Below are 22,720 nucleotides of genomic sequence, written 5' to 3' on the forward strand. Positions count from 1 at the left end.
AATGATAGAGAAGTTAAATATTTTGCATGAGAACTATGATCCGGAAGGTGATTGCAAGAAAACTCAAGGGAGAGATAAAACTAACAATCCAAAATGACATGCAATCTAAGATTAACTTGCGAGCACAACAGTGTCATCCTACTTTTGCACTTTTGAGCCCCATCAACAGTCAAATAATTCAAAAGAGACCCTTAGGACAACTGTCGCCCAAGGAATCCTAGAAGCCAAACTTATAGGGTTGGGTCCCAAACAAAGCCCTAAACCAGTCCTATTTAGCCAAGTGTCTTCCCTGCCTACTATCCCCTTTCCGTTTAACTCTTCTGTGACACTCATGTTTGCTTTATCACCCTCTCTTTTTCTCTAGCTTTTCACTTTGCTTTGCTTTCCTTAGTGCCCACTCCACCATTCAAGTAATTGGAAGTTGCTTAGAATCCTCCTCAACTTCTATATAAACCCCTCACCCCCCACAGAAGAAACTCCATGCAAAAATCACCACCTCCTGTTCCATACTTACATATTACACCTGCTGCAACTTGCACGCAAAAAAAACTTTTGCTCCCTTCTTAAACTCTAGACACAACAATTCCAAGTTAACACTGTTGCGTAAATCCTTTCCTTTGATAACTGTGGTTGTTCCACAAATTTTTTGTTTGTAGTTCACCAAACCAAGGAATACAAATATGAAGAACAAGGCTTCTTCCTTCTTAAAGCAGGTGTTCTCTGCTATCATGACTGTAGTGAAGGCCAAGTCCATGGCACTGAAGAGCAAAACCAGTGCCATGAAGATCAGGCTCTTCATATTCGAGCTCCATCGCAACAAGAAGGTCTTGATGAGAGCAATCAACCACAAGATCCATGCAATAAGGAGCCACGAGAGTGAGCAAAGCACTGAGAAGAGCAATAAGGCGGTGGTCGTCTATAGTGCAGAAAGGAACGAGGCGCAACCAACTCACCTGCAGGCTGAGCCGGTGGAATGCGTCGAGGATGACTACCCAGACCTGACGCACTCGCTGTTTAATGACGAAGAAGAAGATGATGATGATGATGATGATAGCCTTGCTGACACCACTGGATCAGTTATTGATATGGTTAGAAACTCAAAAGAGGAAGGTTCAACATTCATTCTGGAGGATGAGATTGACCATGTAGCTGATGTGTTCATAAGGAGATTCCACAAGCAAATGAAGATGCAGAAGTTAGAGTCTTTCAAGAGGTACAAAGAAATGATGGAAAGGAGTGTGTAAAAGACAAAAGAAAATTAGAAAGATCATCTACCTGATTAAATTGGCTCAGCTGAATAGCTCCAAGTTTACCCTTACCGCAGAGGAGAATAGGAAGGGTTTTCATTGTTTCAGCAACCTATATGTGACTCGCCATACAATGGTATCATCACTAGGTAAAGAGCTCTGTCTGGCTCCTGGATGTCAACCTTGGAGATGGATGTAGATGAATAATTGTTTACAAAAGATAATAGGCATGTTGCCATGTAACTAGAATATATATCAGAATCTATGTAACATTTTGCTTTCAACTGAAGGCACAATAAATGGAAAATATTTTCCAAACTACTAGTGTTTAGCACTCTATGTGCCCAGATATAAATGTTCCCTTTGTTATCATCTTACCAATGAGTTGCATGTCACGTATTCCTTTGATGATAATCTAGCTTAATTCATAAAGGGATGACAACTTACCTGAGATGAGTCCACTGTTTGTAGTCCTCACTGGATGTTGTTGAAATAAAGCGATTGTATATGTTGTTCAAAATTCTACATGCCTGCCTGCTCTCCGTACCTGTTCAAACTTATGGAAACCATGCAACAAAATGCCACATATGCATGTCGTCAAAAAGAATATATGAGGAAAATATCTTTTAAATGCTCACAGTAGCTTTCTTTGCATGAAAGAGGACAAAATACTAACTTGGATTGCTTGATACAGGCTTTTGCATGAAAGAGCCAAAAATTTGACTATATAACAAGTATACAAAGTATACTATCATCAGCCTGGCAGAGTTTCTCATCAATTTCTCCTATAAATTCATGCAGTCCTCATTGGATTTTGTTGAAATAAAGCAATGATATATGTTGTTTACTAAACTATATCCTCAAGTAGCAGGACAGACTTCTCGTACAAAATAATAAAGATCTCTAAGCTTCACAGATTTCAGGATTGGACATTAACTTGTTCTGGTGGTTGAATTATTATCTCAACTTCTAGCAATCAGCAATTAGTAATCACTGATTGCAAGCACACAACATCACTAACGTAGGCAAAGAATTTCTAGAGGGGAAAAGTACGATTTTAAAGATGAGCAAACATTAAACCTTTTTTACTTGGTCTACAACCAAGGTGAGCACACACTGCAGCTTATAACAAACCACAAGGATCCAGATAGTAAAACATAAGCTTTACCAAAAGGTAGATGACCCTAAGGAGTCCCTAGATAATAAGAGCTCACAGCAGGGCCCGAAATGGAAATTCAGAAAATCTTAACACCATATAGCTTAACGACAACCATCACACTGTCTCAGAATTCCTAACTTAACAGTTAGGCAACAACAAAGAACAAATATATCCAAAAGGTGAAACATTTTTCTGGAGTTCAGCTATACATATGATAGCATTGGTCCTATAACAACTTCTTGTATACTGTTGGTTCTCCATCTTATGTACTTTCATCTGTCAGGCGAGCAACCAGTTCATCCTGCAAGAATGAGGCCAACCATCAATGATTATGGGTTTTTAGCATAAAATTTAACCTAAATTTCACTTTCAAAAGCTCCTGATAATTCAGAGCAAGTATGTTAAAAGAATCTACAGGAAAAGCCTTGGTAAGCTACACAATGATCTTAGTTCACTTTCTCTGGAAATTCATTGCTTCAAAGTGCAAGAGTGGGTTAACTGGATCATCCGCCTTGTAGATCAGAATTACTAACAATATGAAAGCTAAAACAAGGCAAAACTTCCACTCGTGAGCCCAAATATGCCTATATATACAATATATTTATAACGTTAAGAATTCAAGATAGATCCATATTATTTATGAATCATAATAATAGCATTATATTATATAAATCGCAACTTGACATAACTGTGGATGAAAGGCTCTTTCTATATCTTTCTCAACATAATGAAACTCAACCTAATTTTTCTTGCTTAGCTTGTACAAGTGTGTATGCACATGCACATGTTTTACCTAGTATTGTATAACATGTGGATGACAGACCTAAGATTGCTCGCCATGCAGATCTCAGTGAATAGCATTATTCTGTTAAATAGAAGATTGGCAGAAGCTACAGAATCTTATAACAGCACTCTGAGCTAGTCATTACCTTTTTCCCTTTCTGTGAGAGGCCTCTCTCTCTTAGAAGCGCACGCAGCCGCTCCACAGTCATAGAGTGAAGTGTCCCTTCAGAAAGACCTGAACTTGACCCACTTAATCCCCCTACAACATTAAAATTTCATTACAAATTATCAAGCTACAGATGATGCAGGCGTATCAAATAAAGCAAATGCATGGAAACCTGTCCTGGATGAGTAAAACTTTCATTGCCCTTATGTAAATCGTTATAGTCTAGTAAAATTAATACTAATATCATTCTCCAACATAAAATATTAGAATCTTTAGCTGGAAAAGTTTATATCCAAAAGAGAAAATGAGCATCATTAACCAGTTGGTGTTACTTTAGCCTCATAACAGTTCATTTGGAGATAGGACAGTCTTTAAAATGATACGACGAAATTATCCCAGATATAGCTGAATCAAGGTAAAGGATTCCTCCAACCAAACAAAAGTGGAACAAAAGGCCTTTATAACTGTAGCCGAACCAATCAATTGACGGTTTAGTTAACTCACCATTAGAGGTGATAAAAGATAATTGCATCCATTCAAGAACATAAAATGGTACCATAATAAATAAATATTCCTCAATTAAAATTTCAATTTTACCATATCAATTTAAAATTTCATTTCCTCAATATAAAGCTTGCAATTAAGCTGATTTACCAAACCTGCTAAATGTTGCTAGAATGGAGAATTTTTCGAATAAATGTAAGATGACCTCCTGAACAACATCATGGACATTCACCTGTGTACACTACAGTTTTATACTAGATTATGAAGAGCGGAAGAACATATATATCTAGGTATTTGTGATATTGGATAATAACTTCAAACTTTTAGCATCAGAATACAGTAGTAAGTTGCTGAAAGCCAAGATGTTCACTTGTTCTTTGAATATTCTCATAGGAAAACCTCCATAATTTAACCAATTCAACTTTGGTATCTATAAGAAGAATGTCCTAGATTGAAGTGTAAACCAAGGTTCCAAATATCGGAATCGGGATCGGAATTGGCTGTCTAAAAAAATAATACGTATCGGCCGTATCAGCAGTATCGGCAGTATCGGCCGTCCATATCGACTTGTATTTTAAAATAATTTTTAAAATACAGAAAAATTATTAATTTTTTAGAAAAATAATAATAAGATATAAATATAAATTTTTCATATATAAAGTCTAAAAACTAAAAAATAAATATTATTTTCTCAATTTCTATTTCTCTCCCTTTCTACTACTTACACTCTCTCTCTCCCACACAAATTAAAAACAATTCTTACTCTCCCACTAATTCTCTCTCTTATCAAACTCTCTCTCTCTCTCACTAACTCTCTCTTATCAAACTCTTTCCCTAATTAACTCTCTCCCACTAACCCTCTCCCTTGAAAAAACTCTCCCTCTCTCTCACCGACTACCACCTCTTTCCCTCTTTAACATAATTTTTTAATTTTTGTTTTTTCTCCACGTCTCTCTCCTCTTCTCCCTCTCTCTCTTCTTCCCTCTCCCTCTTACTGTTGCAACCCACAAACTCTGTCTCTCTTTCTCCCTCTCTTTCTCTCTCTTTCTCTCTTTCCCTCTCTCTTTTTCCCTCTCTTTCCCTCTCTTTCTCTCCCTTTCCCTCTCTCTCTTCCCCCCTCTTGCTCCCTCTCTTTCTCTCTCTTTCCCTTTCTTTCTCTCTTACCGATGCTCGTCTCGGGCGGGATCGGCTGATACGGCCGATCCCGACCCAAAACAAGCTATGGCCGATCCCGATCCGTTTTGGCCGATCCCACTCGGGATCGGCCGAAACTAGGAACCATGGTGTAAACCAGTCTTTAGACTTGGAAAGCGTTGATGAATTAAGTACTATAAGTAATAACAATTAGGATAAAATTTTGTAAAATAGCACCAACAGAATAATCTCCGCACCTTTTGCCACTATAAGAATTCCATACAGTCCTTATTCAAACATTAGCATAATATTTGTGTCATGTAGCAAAATGTGCAGAAAAATCAAATATAACAAAATTTTCTTTTTACCCATAATTACAGCTTAGTGAGATCATTAGGCATTACAATATATGCAACTAAGTTAATAAAACAATTGTCAAAGAATAAACCTTGGCCAGAAGTAGTGAAGTACCTTCGGCATTAGTGATATTGGGTCTTTTAACAGGACTCTTGCCATCTGAACTTACAGCAGATCTGATTAAATATAAGAATATGAAGAACATCAGGTAAGAACAAGCACCAGAATGGCAGAATGTAGCAATGACATTGCAACTGAAATCTTGAAATTCAAACATGCAAGCAGAAATGAAGAATAAAAATATTAATATCTGCAGTTGAAAAAGCAATGTTGTTATTTCTGTATCATATTTCATCTGCAATTACAGAATTACTTATTACCAAATGACAGAATATTTAGTAGGCATCAGTATAGTAACTTGGCTAATTAATGTCTAAGTAAAACATATATAATGAAACATAGTCAGGGGAATAATTAGATCAAACCACTTCATAGATGATTATGTAACTCCCAGAACTGCATTAGCTCTATAATTGATCTCCATATTAAGATGTCAATTTTAAAAAATATTTAATATCCTCTTATGAGGACATTGTTTTTAGATTAGGTAGTTTTAGAATAAAAAGAGAAGTCTAACAAAATAACACCGAGTAGAAAATCATCAACGAAGTAACAACTCCAACTCCATAACAATTGATCTTTTTGGGTTTTTTGCAAATACTTTCCCACGATTCCATTATCGATGTTTTGAAAGGCATTTAAGGTGGCCACCTTGGCATGGCAACACACTGACCATCCCACAAACCAAGAATGCAGCCAACACAACCTTTTCGCCTGGCAGGCCTGCCGCCTGCTTGGGCATTGGAGCAAGTCTTTAGCTAATAAGTCAAATTGGAATGCTAATGGGTGAACTAAGTTAAATAAAAAAAGAACCCCAAAATTTCTCCTCTCCCTCATTCCCTCTCTATTGATTTGTTTGAACCCTAACCCCAAATCTCTCCTCTCTCCCTCACTCCTCTTGATCATCTCCTCTCAAAAGTGATGGCAAGTGGACAGCAACAGGAAACCCTAGGAAAACCATTGCTTCTTCTTCTCTTTATTCCCTTCCACTCTCCTATGTTTATTCTCTTTCTTCCAAAACATCACCTGCTGTTTCTTCTGCTGCATTAAGCTCTCATGGCTCACCTGAAGACTAATTAATAGGTGTCTCAGATCTCTTCTTATTCAAAAAAAAGAAAAAAAAAACTCACTAATAGGTGTCTCAGCTCTCATGTGTCCACATGTATGTCACTTCTCTCTATGAATCACAATCTAGAAAGTCATGAAATTAAAAGTGTGAGCACAGCACACACTTGGACTTTATTAAGTTGATTAAGCCAATTTGATAAACTAGCAAATCATATGATTGACATTTGTAACTATCAGTTGACTATGGACTGTGAATTTAATTAGCAGTGATTGAGTTTTGTTATTTGACTAAATATTTTTATATACTATATTAATATATATCATATATCCTATACAATTATTTTTACTTTTTTATATATTAAAAATACTAGACTACCTTGGCGCCAGCCTTCCACCTAGGCACTATATGGTGGAGTAACCGCCTGACCGGCCACAATCCACAACCGTCTTTTAATACACTGACCATTATATTATCGATAACCTAATCTGTTATGTGTATTTGTGTTAACTCCTGAGTTTGAATTACATCTGTAGAAATTTTACATTTTAAATGATATAAGCCTAATAGAATTTGAAATAGGAACTCTTAGCTATGATACCATGATATCTCACCAACTACTCTAAAACCTTACGATATAAGATAATGATAAGTTTAATTTAACATCACGAAATAAAAACCATGATATATGAAAGTCATGAATCCTAAACTTCAACTTGTAAGAAACTAACATGTTTTCCCTCAATCCCATGCAACATGCTTCAATTCCGTTATAATATTATTTTATAGTATCTGAACCACACGTGCAAGTAAAACCAACAACACAGTAACTTTTGACACTACGTCTACTATTGATTTGCATCATTTGACAAAACATCAATTAATCTCTAGATCTATCAGCATCATCGTCACCATTGTTATGTACCTTTTGTTAAAGCATGCCTTGGTTTGGGCATTAGATATTTTGAACATATCCCATGTCAAACCGAACAAGAGCAACACAAAATCAATGAGACCATCCACAAAGTACTTGCCATGCATCCCGTGAATCTTGCCCATTACATTTCTCTGTGATGAATTCACATCTTCCAACACTTCTTTACATTAATGGATTACTTCTTATCAACCTCAAGCTCCTCTTTTTGATCCTCAGTCATAAATAACCAATGCAGGCTCAAGTTCACAATATAGGTTTAATCAAGTTCGTGGAGGTTCACCTTCAACATTTCTGTTTTTGTTTAAGAAAAAACGACTAGAAAAAAGAAAAAGAAAAAGAAAAGAAAAGAAGAGACTTGGACAACCAAAAAATAAAAACAGGGATATCCAAGAGCATTAATTTTCAAGTTGATCAAAGAAGGATTTCTAAGAGCATGGAGCTAACAGCGTGTTTGACCTGATGAGGGCGGGTTTCTTTTAGGGAAGGGAGTAGGTTTGTTGAGTGAAGGGAGTCCTAAACCGCTTAACACTGATGTTGAGGGAAAGACATAAAACTTTACTTCTAGAAGGGATGCTTCAGTGACTGGAGAACAGGGCACTAGGACAAGCCTTATTACTTCTAGAAACATACTAATGGATCAACAGGCTACCTAACATAAATTAGATTGACTGTTATCGACAATTGCCTCTTCGACCCAGATGATCTCTCTCACTGTTTTTCCCCTCCTTGAACTATTAACATATAGGCCTTAAAAGCTAAAAATGTAATTAGAGGGCATCAATTAGATGATAATTATAGAAGCATAAAAAAACAGAGGGAACAAGCACATGAGAAGAAGTGAAAAGTGCATGGAAAAGATAAAGAGTATATGAAAGTCACAAAAATATAAGATACAGTTACAAATTACAGACGAGTTTGGAATGGTAAACACAGATAAGCAACGAGATTCTTCAAGATTCCAGTTGCATGCAGTGAACATCAGTTGGCATTAATTTTAAGTGTTTGTCAACTATTCAAGATAGAGAAAAGTAGTACCTCTTTCCTTTGCCACTTCCTCTTGTTTTAGCATTTGCATCCTTTGACTCATTCTTCAGTTTGTTGATTTGAAGAGCTCTGATTAATATGTTTGTTGTATTTGTCTTAATTATCTGCCCTTCTGAATTAACAACCAGAATCAGTAATTACAATCACAACAAAGTCAAGATTGGAACACAGAAAAGCATTTGAAAGAAAAATAGACAAAGATGTATTCTGCTGGCAATTTACAATGACAAGTAGAAAGTAATTAGCTTCTTGTCATGGAGCACTTAATTTGAACAAGAAAGACCCAGAAGATGTATAATAAAAAATTCCCAAACTCTCTTAACAGCACCATATCCACTTACTACGAAGCCTATAGAGAAAACAATATAATCCTAATAAGACCATCTGAAGATTTTTTTTCTCCAAGTGAGGAGGCCACAAAGCAGTAAGCGGTTGGTCTCTTTTAACATTCAATGTGAATAACGGAAGATAGATTAGACAAAATATCTTGCTGCAAAAGAAACAAAGAACAGGGAAAAAAATTCTAACATATTGAAAACAAGACAACTGTAGTCACTGTACGAACATTGCTGTGCATGCTAAACCTCCAAGTGCAGGATTGGAGGTAAAAAAAATACACTCTACCAGCTTATTAATGCAACTACTCTAACATGGGAGAGAAGATGTAAGAACAGAAAAAAAAAAAAAAAGATAGAAAAGAGAGCACACGTGCAACCCCCTTCTCTCTCCCTCCCGTCACACGACAGGAGAGGTGGCTACAGGATTTTCGACCACTCCGAATCAAATCCAAATTCAGATTAGGATTTAAAAACTTAACTTATAAAGATAAATCCTAACCCTATTATTTCACACCCTACGTCAATATATATATATCTTTCCTAAACCCATCGGAGCTTGCACAGTGAGATTGGACTGTCGAAGCCAGTGTTTTTAATGGCGGCCGCCAGGGCGGGGCAATGAGCCAGTTGCCCCACATCCCACCTTGGCGGCCTGCAAATGGCGAGTAGGCCGCCATTTGTCTTTTGGCAGGCCGCCTTATCGTTTAGCGGCCCACGTGGCCTACTTAGTCATTATAGCGGGTTGAGTAATACGGTAACGAGTTGGACTATCCAATAAATAGTGAGTTAGTAAGTGACTAAATAAAAAAAATCTCACTCCGCCCTAACCCAATTAAGCTCTCTTCCTCCTCTCCGTCTTCTCTTAAGCAACGACAGCAAGCTATATTGGCAGCGGCACTAGGAGCGATAACGACGACAAACTCAAACAACACCACTCAGTGAAGAATAATATGAAGCATTACATATGTTTGTGGGCTGAGAAAGGGGAAGGGAAAAGGGAAGAGAAAGGAAAAGGGGAAAGGAACGGAGAAGTGGTTTAGGAAAAGAGGATGGCAGCTGATTTTCGTAGGCTGAGATGGCAGCTAGTTTAGGCAAAGGAGACGATAGCTAGTTGAGGAGAAAGGTAATGTAGATTATCGAGTGATTGATGTGAAGTGATTTATGGCAGTTGGCCTAAGCACTAGCTTTATCCTAGTGCACCTATTTTTAGAAAAAAAATGCCCTCATCTTTTTTTCTAATTACTAAACTTGCCACATACTGCAAATTTCTCTATATAAGTGATGAATAGTGTGAATTTAAAAGTACAATGTAATAAATTTAATATTAATTAGTCTAATAAAATTTACATATAATATATATTATATAATATTTAATTCTTTTTAATTCTTTTATATAAATAATGCTAAACCACCTTATCACCCGCCTTGTCGCCCGCTTTCTGCCTTAGCGCTGGGCAGTGGGGTGACCGCCCGCCACTCCCGACCGTGTTTCAAAAGATTGGCCAGAGCATCACCGGAGCAATCGAAGACCACCACGCAACTAAGACGCCAATCCTTCCCCACCCCCCAATTTTTAATTTAAATTTAATGGGTTAAAATAAAAATACCTAATTTTGGTATTTCGGCCTCGTCGGCGAATCACATTGGCCAGCGGCTTCGGGTCGCTACCACTCTGTCACTAGAAGCTTCGTGCTTTAAGCCTCGTGCCATTGGTACCTTCTAGGGATGCTCTCATGGCTAGGGTCGCAATCGGCCATGGATGGAGGGTCTCCCGTTGTTGATCACCATAGCTAATCTTTCCTCCCCTCATTTAAGTCGTCGAGGTCGTGAGGAGAGTGTTGGCTAGGTTAGCGAACTGTCGATGATAGTGATCGTCGACGATTTTCCCTTTCTCTCCCTTCCCTTTCCTCTTTCTTTTCTCCCTCGTCAATCTCATCGAGGAAGAAAAGGTTGGGCTCAGGTTCTCGGGTTCTCGTCTGGGTTTTGGACCAAGGACCCGACCTGATCCTTAGTTTTAAGTTGTGGGCTGCGGATTACTCCGCAGCCCAACCTTTTATTTTGGTATTGGGTTGGACCTTGGCCGGGCCCGATAATTATAAAAAGAAAAATATGGGCTACGGGCCAACCGCAGGGATTAAATTAGCCTATTTTACTAATTGATTAGTTTAAATTTCAAAAATTATGATATAGATTAAATTAAATTAGTGCCATCTCAAAGTGACTTCTAAATGATATTGATACACAAAGCATTTATCCAACTGAGACAAATGACATTATTATTATTGAGAAAAATTTAGTATGTTGAAACTTGAAACTAAGCATGTTATGAGATAAAACTTACTCTGTTATTATTTGTGCTGTTATTATTGTTACTATAAGAATGCTTAGTAAAATTATCATTTTATATCGTTGGACTTAGATTTATTTCAAGTTACGTTTATGAATTTGGATTTATTTGGCTTTAAAATGGATTCTACTTACTGAACTATAGTTGTTGGCTCATGAGATTCCTCTTCTAATATTTCAAATACTAGTCAACGTGATGACTAAGCGAGATATACCGGGACTCTACCTCTACTTAGGATCTACCCTTTTTTACCTCTCAGTTATTTTAATCTTTATATTTTAAACTATCTGTTAATTCAATTTGATTAGAGACACATTAGCGGTGACATTGATTATTTCTCATTATTATTGAATAAAATTTATTGAAGTCAGATTTCCATATTAATTCTTGTATTATGGACTTAGATGATATTAGTTAAAGCTTCGTATATCTTAAATATATTGAGGTACATAGTTGGTTATGATTTTCATTTCGGATCATGATAAAAGAAATATGGAATCTACTATAGAAAAACTCACGTACTTATATTGAAATCTTACATTATGTCAAACAATACAACATGGCATATGGACTTATGAGTTTGTAATAAGATTATTGCCAATTTGTTAGTAATTATCAAGGTTCCAAAAATCGGTATCGGGATCGGGATCAGCCGTTTGGAAAAACGATACGTATCGGCCGTATTGGCCGCCTGTATCGGATCAGACTATTTTAATTAAATAAAATTCTAAATATTATTAAAAATGTTGAGAAATTTCTAAAAAATTAGAAAAAATTATAAGAAAATAAGAAATAATAATTACTCACATATAAAGCCTAAAAAGTAAAAATCTTTCTTCCTCCCTCTCTTCTTTCCTATCCCTCTAACTATTAGTCTGAAATATTCATTATCTCTCATACTCTTTTTTTTATATCTTTCTCTCTCTCTCTTTCTCACCCTCTCTTTTTTTATCTTTCCCTCTCACTCACTCTCTCTTCCTCTTTCTCTCTCTCTTTCTCTCACCCTCTTTTTTTTCAATCTTTCCCTCCTCTCTCTCTCTCTCTCTCTCTCTCTCTCTCTCTCTCTCTCTCTCTCTCTCTCTCTCTCTCACAGCTGCTGTCTGCTGCTGTAGGTGGCTCCACCTATACAGGCCAAAACCAGCCGATCCCGGCTAGTTTCGGCCTGGAGCCGATCCCGATCCGTTTCGGCCGATCCCACCCGGGATCGGCCGAAATTGGAAACTATAGTAATTATATTAAGTGGTATAAATGTATGTAGATCTCTACATAAAAAATGTCATCTTTTTAACATATTAGTTTTATTCATGGCAGAAAGATGGGTAGGATATCAAGAGCATTTTTGTCGGTCAATGCACCTGAACCATGACATCCTAATAAGATGCTAGCATGCTCCACAAGGCGCCATAAAATGGCATGACACTCCAATGTATTGTGGAATTGACAACTAATAAACACCTATATATAGGCACCCTTAGCATCATATACTTCAAAAATATAAATATAGTCTACATGCACATTTTATATATTGGCTATATCTGCTTATCTGTGTACATATATCCTCCGCCCTCAATTTCTTTTCCCACTTTTAATTTTTTCTGTTCAAGGAATGACGTGATACACCTAGTTTTGCTTATCCCATAGCTATAATATAATATGGTGCCGATCTGTCACCGATAGTATGCATAAATGCAGAGGAGATATTATCTATCCAATTTATTATAAAGAAAACCATCAAAAATAGCAACCTCAGAAATAATGCTGTGGTGTCAAAACCAAATTCCTTACAGCCAAATTAGCGGAAGTTATACTTACATTATCCATAGTTTCCTGAATACAAATTCACACCATGTACATGCAAAACCAAGTGTATCTTATGCATTTAAATCATGTAGTTTAAATATGAAAATTTACAAAATTGAATTGATTAGAATTTCAATATTACTAACCAATAATTTCCAAATTAAGAACTTTTAATATCCTTAACATATAGTAATATGGTGTCGATTCCTCATCGTTGCTATGCATAAACGCAGATGAAAATATTCTCAATCCAATTTTTATAGTAAAAATTAGCAACTTCGAAAATAATGTTTCATGGCGTTCAAACCAAATCCATTATGGCCAAAACAGATGCAAGCCATATTTACATTTCCATCATTTCCTGAATACAAATATCACACTATATGCTACATGCAAAACCAAGTCGGATAATAATAACCATTATTTTGAAAGACACTTACAGCCAACACCCTCAACTGATGTAATATGACAAGTTTAAGCATAATTTCGTATTCTATTCAAACCCTAATGCATGCACAATTATCATCTAATTTCTCCCCTTTCAAACTTAAAGTTGGAATCTTTTCAACAAATTTCACATAACCATGCATCCCCAAGAAAATAAAAATAATGTCATCAAGAATGAGTTCAAGAATTACTGAACCGAACCTTGAGGAGTTGTATCATGATCACAGACATATAATCGGAGACCACCCTGCACAAATCCAATGAGCAACCCAGAAATGGGTGATCATAACCAAAACATATCAAACACTCAAAGAAACAAACATCCAAATCATGAAGGTAAAAGAGGAGCTTAGGATTTGGGATGAAATGGAGAGAGGAACATCGAAGGGATACCATGCTGGATTGGAGGACGGGAGAGGAGAAGTTGCCACGTGAAGGGAGACCCTCGAGGTACTTAGAAGCACTTGCCTCCAACTTGGCGGCAGCGGTTGGCGTCACCTCTGTGGCTTCAGGGGTCTTACTCATCGGGATGGCGGAGCCTTCTTCCTCCATACCAGTATAATACTCTTCAGAAGACAAAACTATGCATTTAGTAGTATAGAACTATACCTCATACATACATACAAACATATTAGGTGCCAAAAGAGGTAAAGTGAAATTGTGGTGATGATTAATTGTAAAGTTATATAAATGAGAATGACTTGGCTAGGGTTAGGGGAACTAGATTGAAATACCCTTAGGCTATCACTACCCCTTCATGAGATTCACACTACTGAGGCTCACACAGCAACCCAAGTAATAAGGTCTCATACATGTATATCAGCATCAAACACCCCCAAACATATAGAGAAAGTATGTAATAGGGCTCTCAAGCGACTATATGTCTATTAGTGGTACATCAAACAAGACTAACGACAATTGAAAATACATTTGGATTTTGATCTAAAAAAATTAAAGAAGCCTAATCCTATTTTAGACCAATTGCACTAACAAAAGAAATGGAAAAGCTAGAGCCTCACAAGAGCCTAGTCTCTCAACATTTAGTCGACGACACTGACTAGTTTGAAAAATAAAGAAATCAATTGAAAAGTGAGTCGAGCGCTCAGCAAGTAGGTCACACCAGTGATGTAAAGATGCAAAATTAAATATATAGAATTAGATATGAACATGCTCAATGAACAAAAGCAAAGAAGATAGGAGTCGCATCAATCCAGCAATCATTCATATATGACAATCCCATGCTAATATCTATAATCACCAAGAGTAAATACAATATGCTATAATGTCATGATCAAAGTGAAAGTAAACTACATACATGAAGTAACGATGTAACATATTCCTATCAAGTTCATATCCATACACATTATTTACACACCTAGCATCCACTACTAAGCCCCTTAGAGAATCATACAACTAAACAATAGGCATCTATTACCATCCTTTCAGGCATCATGGATTGCAACTACCCAAACCTACCCCACAAAAGGAATAGAACTTAGCGATAAATCTTACATGCTCATGCTTGACGAACTACTAAATAATTATTTGTAGTCAAAGACTAAAAATCGTGAACCTACCATCATCTAATCACCACCATCGCACATCGATGAGATGCATACTCACGAGCTCTGAGCTCCACACTACACCCTAGTCATGCGCCATCGTGTATTGCCAAGTTTGCCAAGTCTACATAGTTCCTGCCTTTGATATTACATGTTTGGAGTACTTGCTGACCCATACTTGCTTAATGACAATAATTCAACACTTGCTTATCACTGGCCGATAGTATGCCTGAATGTCTAGGAAACACAAACTAGTACCTTAGGCGGGACTCTTAACATAATGTAATATACAAGTATGCTCCACACCCTTACCTTGGCAAGATCTATGGGGTATCGTCAATACGATATGTTTCTTAGCATGAGTTCGTGTATGTAGTGTAGTGTTGGCATGCATATATGTATAATTGTCACCATTATATGAGTACTAACATAAATGTGTTATAATAAATAGTATAAAAATACGATCATTCACATGAAATGAGAGAACCAACATAAGAAGCACACAAGCACCTTCAACTTTATAAGGTTATCTCTCTATGTTACCCAACAATTTATATGCATGTGTTGGTGCTTCTGATTAACGCAAATCCCTACCAAACATATATGCAAGAACAAAAAGAGGAGAGTTGTGTCCACTTGCCTAAAAGTTATGATGTCTCAAAATGGCACAATTGTCCCACCAAAGATCGACAGGGAGAGGGTTGCGGTCCTCCATGCTTTGATGTTCTCAACAGTAAATAACAAATCTTGCGACCACTCCGCAAACTTAACGTGAAGGCTCAGAACATCCATGATGTTTAGTCGGGCTCGAAAGGCCTAACATGCCTATTGGGACTCACTGCCAATTTTCTCTCTTCTTTTCCATCTCGTTTTTCTTCTTCCCACACCCCTCTTTCTCTAAAGCCTACTTTCTTTCTTATTTTACTCCCACAACCCAACTCTTCACTCCCTCTCTATTTGTCAATCTGACAACTCTCTTTTTTCTCCCTCATCTCCTTCATCCCGTGGCATCTCACAACCCCTCACATGGCAAGACAAGCCACAACAGTCGTGTTGCTTCGTGGTGTAGGTCAAAAGATAAGCAAGAAGAGGAAGAAACAAGAGGGAGAAGGGGAGTAAAAGTGGGGCAAATTGATGGTAGGGTTGGAGTAAGAAGATGACGACAGTGGCAGAGAGTGACGACAATGACAACGACAAGAGGTTAGAAGGAGGCAGCTAGGAAGGGCATAGGATAAAAAGAGGGAGAATAAAAGGTGGGGACGGATATTTGGGTCAAGTTTTTCTTTGTTTGCATTATTTTCCTTCAATTTTGTTTTATTGGGTGTTACAACTCCTCCTTACTACTAGAAATTTTGACCTCAAAATTTATTAGGTTTAAGAGGCACCTTAGGATATTTACGATGATTTGAAGTTTCATTGGAGATGGAACAATAATAGCCAAAACTTAATAAAAACTAAAGTTGAGACTCATTGGTGAAGGCTGAAACTATCAAGATTTCTAGTTTGATATTTATTTTGGACCACAATAGGCTAAAAGCCTAAAACCACTCTATTTCAGCCTAGATTATTTATTTTTTCTAGGAGTTAAAAATGAAACTTTGAACCATGATATTTACCAATACTCCTAGTAACTTTGTAGCATATAATGTTGCATTCCACTTTCCAAGACATAAAAATTGATATTCAGGTGCAATTATGACTGCTATATCATTGTTCACTACCATTATAGCATCCTGATAGATGTATGATTCATTGCTCAAGTAACCTCCCCATTTCCTAACATTAGTTGCATTCAAAACTAATAGCATACTACACTATAATTCTTCTCCACCTTACCTTGAAAATGCAATTGTGACTGCTAAATTATTATTCACACTACCATTATAGCATCTTGATAGATGTATGATTCATTGCTCAAATACCCTTCCCGTTTCCTAACATCAGTTGCATTCAAAACTAATAGCATACTATCCTATCGTTCTTCTCCGCCTTACCTTGAAAATGTCAAAAATAACAAGAGTTCTTGATAGTAAATTTCAAAAGTATAATACAAAGAAATACCTATACCCAAGTACAATCCTATTCTACTAAGTTTGACTCTTGGCTTGTCTGCCAATCAATATTTGAATTCATCCCTAAGGCCCTAATGCTAAGACATTAGAATCGAAAGAACATAATTCTTGAAACCACCTCTTGTCAAACAAAACATCACATATACCAATATTCTAAGCAAAAACCCATATGAGGAAAACCAGATGAATAGGGGATCGTCACCAAAGTCCACTAATATTACTTTTTAAATAAGAAAACATTAGCAATCAAACCAAGAGACCTGAAAGAAACAACCATAAAAAGAAATCATCCTAATATTTAAGAATGGATCGAGATTATGTTCTCTCTTCTTTTCTTTTAAGATAAGTCCAACGCTCAAATAGCAAAGTGAACAAAACCAATATCAAGACATACAACTAAAGGGTTTAAACAACAACGCTCATCTTTTCACATGACCAAATAACTGAAAGAATGACCCGCATACCCAAACATATCCATGAGTTTCACTGTTTACAAGATGAGGAACATTAAGATAACAAATAGCCATCTCTGAAGGTACACAACCCGAGCATTCAACAACAACAACAACAACCAAAAATGTTAAGAATACACAAGCAGAGCATTTAAATAGGGAACAATCTCAAGATATACACATCCTGGGCATGTAGATAAGGAATCATGTCAAGAAATCAACGACCCGAACATTTTAACAAAAGATCATCTCAACAAATACACAATCTGAGAATGTAAATAAATTATCTCCGAAAATACACCACTTGAGCATTTAGAAAACAACGCTCGTCTATAAGAGGTTCAAAACCTGAGCAATATAAACAATGTACTATCTAAAGATATAGACGTCCGGATTATTTAGATAAGAAATCATTTCAAGGAATAAACGACCTGAGCATTTCAATAAGAAATCTTCAAAATACACAACCCAAGCATGTAAATAAGAATCATCTTAGAAAATACACGACTTGAGAATCTAATAAAAGAAAAGGAAAGAAGAATTCCCGAGAATTCACAGCTCGAGTATTTAAATAGGAAACCATCTCAATCTCAAGAACTACACAGCCTGAGCATGTAAATAAGGAATCATGTCAACAAATATAGGACCTGAGCATTTGAACGAAAGATCGTCCCAACAAAGACACAATCTGAGGATGTAAATAAATCATCTTCGAAAATACACCACTTGAGCATTTAGAAAACAACACTCATCTTAAGAGGTTCAAAACCTGAGCATGTAAATAAGGTACTATCTAGAGAAATACACATCCGGATTATTTAGATAAGAAATCATTTCAAGGAATACACGACCTGAGCATTTCAATAAGAAAATCTTCAAAATACACACAACCCAAGCATGTAAATAAGAATCATCTTAGAAAATACACGACTTGAGAACCTAGGAAAAATAAAAGAAAAGAAATGTCTCGAGAAATTCACAGCTTGAGCATTTAAATAAGGAACCATCTAAATAAAAACAAAAATAAAAAAACGCATCACGAGAATTTTGAATATATAAAAAATAAAAAGGGAGGGGGAGAAATGTGATCGGTGGCAGAGGAGAGAGAGAGAAAGGTAGAGGCGGCAGTGGGTGAGGCCGTGAGGGGGAGAAAGTTAGCCCCGGCGGTGAAGAGGGAGAGAGATAGAGAGTGACAGTGATCGAGAGAGAGACTGTGAGAGGGAAACAGTGGGAGTGAGAGAGAAAGAGGAAGAGACTAACGTTACCGTCTCCGTCGTGCTCGCCGACCACCGTCGCAGTCGAATTTGCCGTCGAGAGAGCTGGGAAAGAGGAAGGAACAGACCGAGTATTTAAGGTTTCGGTGGGGGGGGGTTTCGGTCCAATTTTCCGAATTTTTTTACCAAAATAGCCCTCCCAAATAAATTTTTTACGGGTCTACTGGACTTCAAAACTTTTCTACTAAGTACAATATGCAACTAAATCTCAATTAAATATAACTCACTAATCTGGTCAGCAATTTTTATAAATATAAAAAATAATTTTCTCATATAAATTATTTTCCTAATAAATAATTTGCAAGGAAATTACTAAATTAAAAAGTAATTTTATATGATTTTTTTTAAAATTGTTGACTCAATTAACGATTTATATTTAAAAATTACTGATTAGGATAGTAATTTTAAAATACACTAAGTTTAGTAAATAAGTTTTAAGATAAATTAGACATATATAAATATTAGCGGTAGACTTAATATAGTTAAAGCTCAAATTTTCCTTTATTATTAGGAACTTAGAATCTGCCCAGTATTAGGTCATTGGGTCGCTGACACATTGTTTGACACTAAGACGAGACGAGCCACGGGTAGCCATGATGCATGAGCAAAGGTCTTGTACATGCATGTACAGCACTAGATATCTCAAACATACAACAAACGTATAAAGTAGGCCTTTAAGCTCTAACAGTCCATTAGTAATACATTAATACTAAAATAAGACTAGCAACAATTGAAAATATATTGACATTTAATGTAAAAAAATTTATGAAGCATAAACTCAATTTAGACAACACTATTTGATAAACTAGAATTGAACTCCCGACAATCCAACGACAACACATACCAGTCTAAAAAATTCAACAACTAAACAGTGAGAATGTAGAGTGAGTCTAACACTCGACAAATGAGTTGCACTCATGCTTAATATGAAATGGTAAAATTAAGAAATAAATATATGAAAGTAAATATAAATAAGCTCAATGAACTATATGCGAAAAAGATAAGAGTTGCATCCATTGAACAATCATTCATATAAAATAACCTTATACTAATATTTAAGATCATCAAGAGTATATATAATATGCTACAATATCATGATCAAAATGAAAGTAGATTGCATAGAAGAAGTAACATATTTCTATTAAGTTTATATATATATACACACACACATCTTGGGGCATTATACAACTCAATAATTAGCATCTACTATCATCCTTTTTAGGCATTATATATTGCAACTACCCAAATCTACCACAGGAGAAGGGAATAGAACTTAGAGATAAATCTCACATACTTATGCTAGGTGAACCGCTAACTGATTGTCTATAACCACAGACTTAAAGTCTCAATCATAAACTTCATCGTAACTAACATAACCACTATCGTTGCATATTGTGACGATATATATTTATAAGTCTTTAGTTCTACACTACATTTTAACTCTATATACTATATACAAAGCCTACATGGTCCCGACATATGATATTATATATTTATTGGACAACTTGTTGGCTTATTTATACATGGTAGACAACATGCAGGTTTTGAGATAATGCAGTTAAATGATCAAAATAGCTCTAGTACTCAGTGTACGCAGATAAAGTCTGTCCATTAATTTATTTGTAAGAGACCTTTTAGGGACTTACCCCACTTCCTTTAAAAAAAATTGTTTATCTTAGTTATATTATTATTTGAATCCTCTATATTACCTAATGTTAATTTCACCCCTCATGTATTACACTTTAGATGCTTCAAAGCTTTCTCTCTTTTCTGACTTTGATATCTTTTTTGTATTAATAAGAGTTAAGTATATTTTACCTCCTATACTTATGCCAAAAAAATACTTTACTTATCATACTTTAAAATATATCAAATCAGATCCTATACTTATGATCACTAAAATTAAATCATTAGTTTTTCTATCCAAATTAGCGGAGCACACCAAAAAATATCTAAAATTGAATAGCATATTGAATTCACTCAATTTCTAATTCTTTTATGGATAAGAATTGGATATCATTTTGTTACTAATAGATTATGATTCCTTATTGCTAGAAAGAGATGACATATTTAAGCCTTAATTAACCCAATTAAATGTTGACAATTTAACTGTCAAGATTCAATATATTTACAAATAATCAACAAAAACAGTAATTTATATATATATATATATATTTAGTTCCTATTGCTAGAATTTCTTACCGCTCCAGCAATAAAAAAGTTTGTAAAATTTGAAAAAGAAAGATGAGAAAAGGAAAAAGGAAGTGAAAAGAAATAAAAGTAAGATGTGAGAGCAAATGCATCATTCTTTCTCCCTTCTCACTCTTTTCTCTCCCTTCTCACTTTTGGAATGTATTACTAAGTAATACATTCCAAAAGTAAAATATTTCCCACACCCATAATATATAATAAGAATATTGCTATTATTATAAATACTTTACAAATATTCTTAAAAAAAGTGATTATGGGGGGCATTTTATTACCTCTGAATTTTTTTACTCCATATAGAAACCATCATAATTAATATAAGATAATTACATATCTTACTTTTTTGTAAAATATTTATACAATGTCTGTGGATAAGACTTTATTCCTATAATAATATTATTGTGATCAAACAATACAGATTAAGCCAGTCGAGTCGAGTCGAGTCGAGTCGAATCGAATAGAATCGAGTCAAATTAGTTAGATTTGCTTATTGTTGTTAAATTCAAAGAAAGTGAATAATCCGCATGTGGATCTAATCCGCTAGGATTATACTCCTATTAATAAAAGTGGCCATGAGTTGATAATTATCGTAGGATAAATTTTAAGTTTAGCAAATTGATTCTTATTATCTTTATTTTTTATTATAATTATTAGATCATCTTTATTTTTGAATGAGTAAATTATAACCGTAGATCTATCTTCAAGCACTTAAATCCTAACCATGATTCTCCACCACGAGCCACCCTACTATATCTATACAACAGCCACCACCACCCTTGGCCGTCCACCACCCTCCAACAACTGCCGCAATATTAGATATTTATCGATTTTGCCATTCTAACCTTCCTTCACTCTTTTATTTTTAATTTTTCACTCCAACCTCAGGTTTACATAAAGCTAAAGCTATTAAATCCTTCTATAATTTTCTTACGTTCAAAATAGTCTAGATCTAGTTTGTAAAAAAATTTATGTCGATCTTCCATCAATATTATGCATAAATATAAGTGGACTATTCTCTATTTAATTTATTAGAAATAAAAAATCACTAAAAAATCACAAGCTCAAAAGCTTTGCAGTGTCAGAACCAAATTTTTTTAAGCTGAAACCAATACTAAATTTATCCCTGATTTTCTAAATACAAAATCACACAATCAACAAATGCAATATGGCAAATTTAGGACGAGAAATATTATGTATTTTATGCATTTAAATCATGTACTTTTAAATATAAAAGTTTCAAAATTAAATTGATTAAAAATCCAAAATTACTTAGAAAACTTTCCAAATTATGTACTTTCTAGATTAAATATCTCTAATAATATGGTATCAATTCACAACTAGTGTTATGCATAAATACAGGCAAAGATGTTCTCAAATCCAATTTGATTACATTTCCATGGTTTCATGAATATAAAATCATCCCATCTATTCCATGCAAAATCATTGAGAACTTTTCTTTTAAAAAGTGAACAATTAAAGTTGGATTGAAACAACCATTATTTGGAAAAAAAAAAAGAACACTTTTAAACCAAATAAATGCAATATGACAAGTTTAAGAATTTATCATCTAATTTTTTCTATTTCAGACTTAAAATTGGAATCTTTTCAACAATTTTGTATAACCATGCATCAAAGAAATAAAACAACAAAGTTATCAAGGTCGAGTTCAAGAATAACCGAAGCGAACCTTGAGGAGCTGTATC

General features: G+C 35.3%; 2 protein-coding genes across 2 annotated transcripts; one reads left to right on the forward strand and one right to left on the reverse strand.

Moving 5' to 3' along the window:
* The first annotated feature begins 240 nt into the window (after nt 1–240).
* On the forward strand, nt 241–1,565 carry LOC140797499 (uncharacterized). Its single transcript, XM_073150970.1, has one exon. It carries the CDS (start codon nt 681–683, stop codon nt 1,242–1,244), a length of 564 nt encoding a protein of 187 aa, XP_073007071.1. The 5' UTR covers nt 241–680; the 3' UTR covers nt 1,245–1,565.
* An 830-nt stretch (nt 1,566–2,395) lies between these two features.
* Nucleotides 2,396–18,867, reverse strand: LOC140797500 (protein LOWER TEMPERATURE 1). Its single transcript, XM_073150971.1, has 7 exons — nt 18,801–18,867; nt 13,843–14,015; nt 13,651–13,696; nt 8,509–8,629; nt 5,465–5,526; nt 3,336–3,448; nt 2,396–2,707 (listed from the first exon to the last, which is right to left on the reverse strand). The coding sequence occupies exons 2-7, from the start codon at nt 13,999–14,001 to the stop codon at nt 2,669–2,671; spliced, it is 540 nt and encodes a 179-aa protein (XP_073007072.1). The 5' UTR covers nt 14,002–14,015; nt 18,801–18,867; the 3' UTR covers nt 2,396–2,668.
* Nucleotides 18,868–22,720: the final 3,853 nt, after the last annotated feature.

Source organism: Typha latifolia, chromosome 11 (genome assembly GCF_019914945.1).
Source record: "Typha latifolia isolate L0001 chromosome 11, TyphaL0001v2, whole genome shotgun sequence".
In the NCBI taxonomy this organism is placed as follows: Eukaryota; Viridiplantae; Streptophyta; class Magnoliopsida; order Poales; family Typhaceae; genus Typha; species Typha latifolia.

What these genes read in the sequence shown, in the direction of transcription:
- LOC140797499 (XM_073150970.1), top strand. Translation starts at nt 681, where the DNA reads ATGAAGAACAAGGCTTCTTCCTTCTTAAAGCAGGTGTTCTCTGCTATC.
- LOC140797500 (XM_073150971.1), bottom strand. Translation starts at nt 14,001, where the DNA reads ATGGAGGAAGAAGGCTCCGCCATCCCGATGAGTAAGACCCCTGAAGCC. An exon ending in CCGTCCTCCAATCCAGCATG is followed by an intron (nt 13,697 to 13,842) that starts GTATCCCTTCGA and finishes GGATTTGTGCAG; the next exon opens with GGTGGTCTCCGATTATATGT. An exon ending in GGAAGTGGCAAAGGAAAGAG is followed by an intron (nt 5,527 to 8,508) that starts GTACTACTTTTC and finishes ATATTTAATCAG; the next exon opens with ATCTGCTGTAAGTTCAGATG.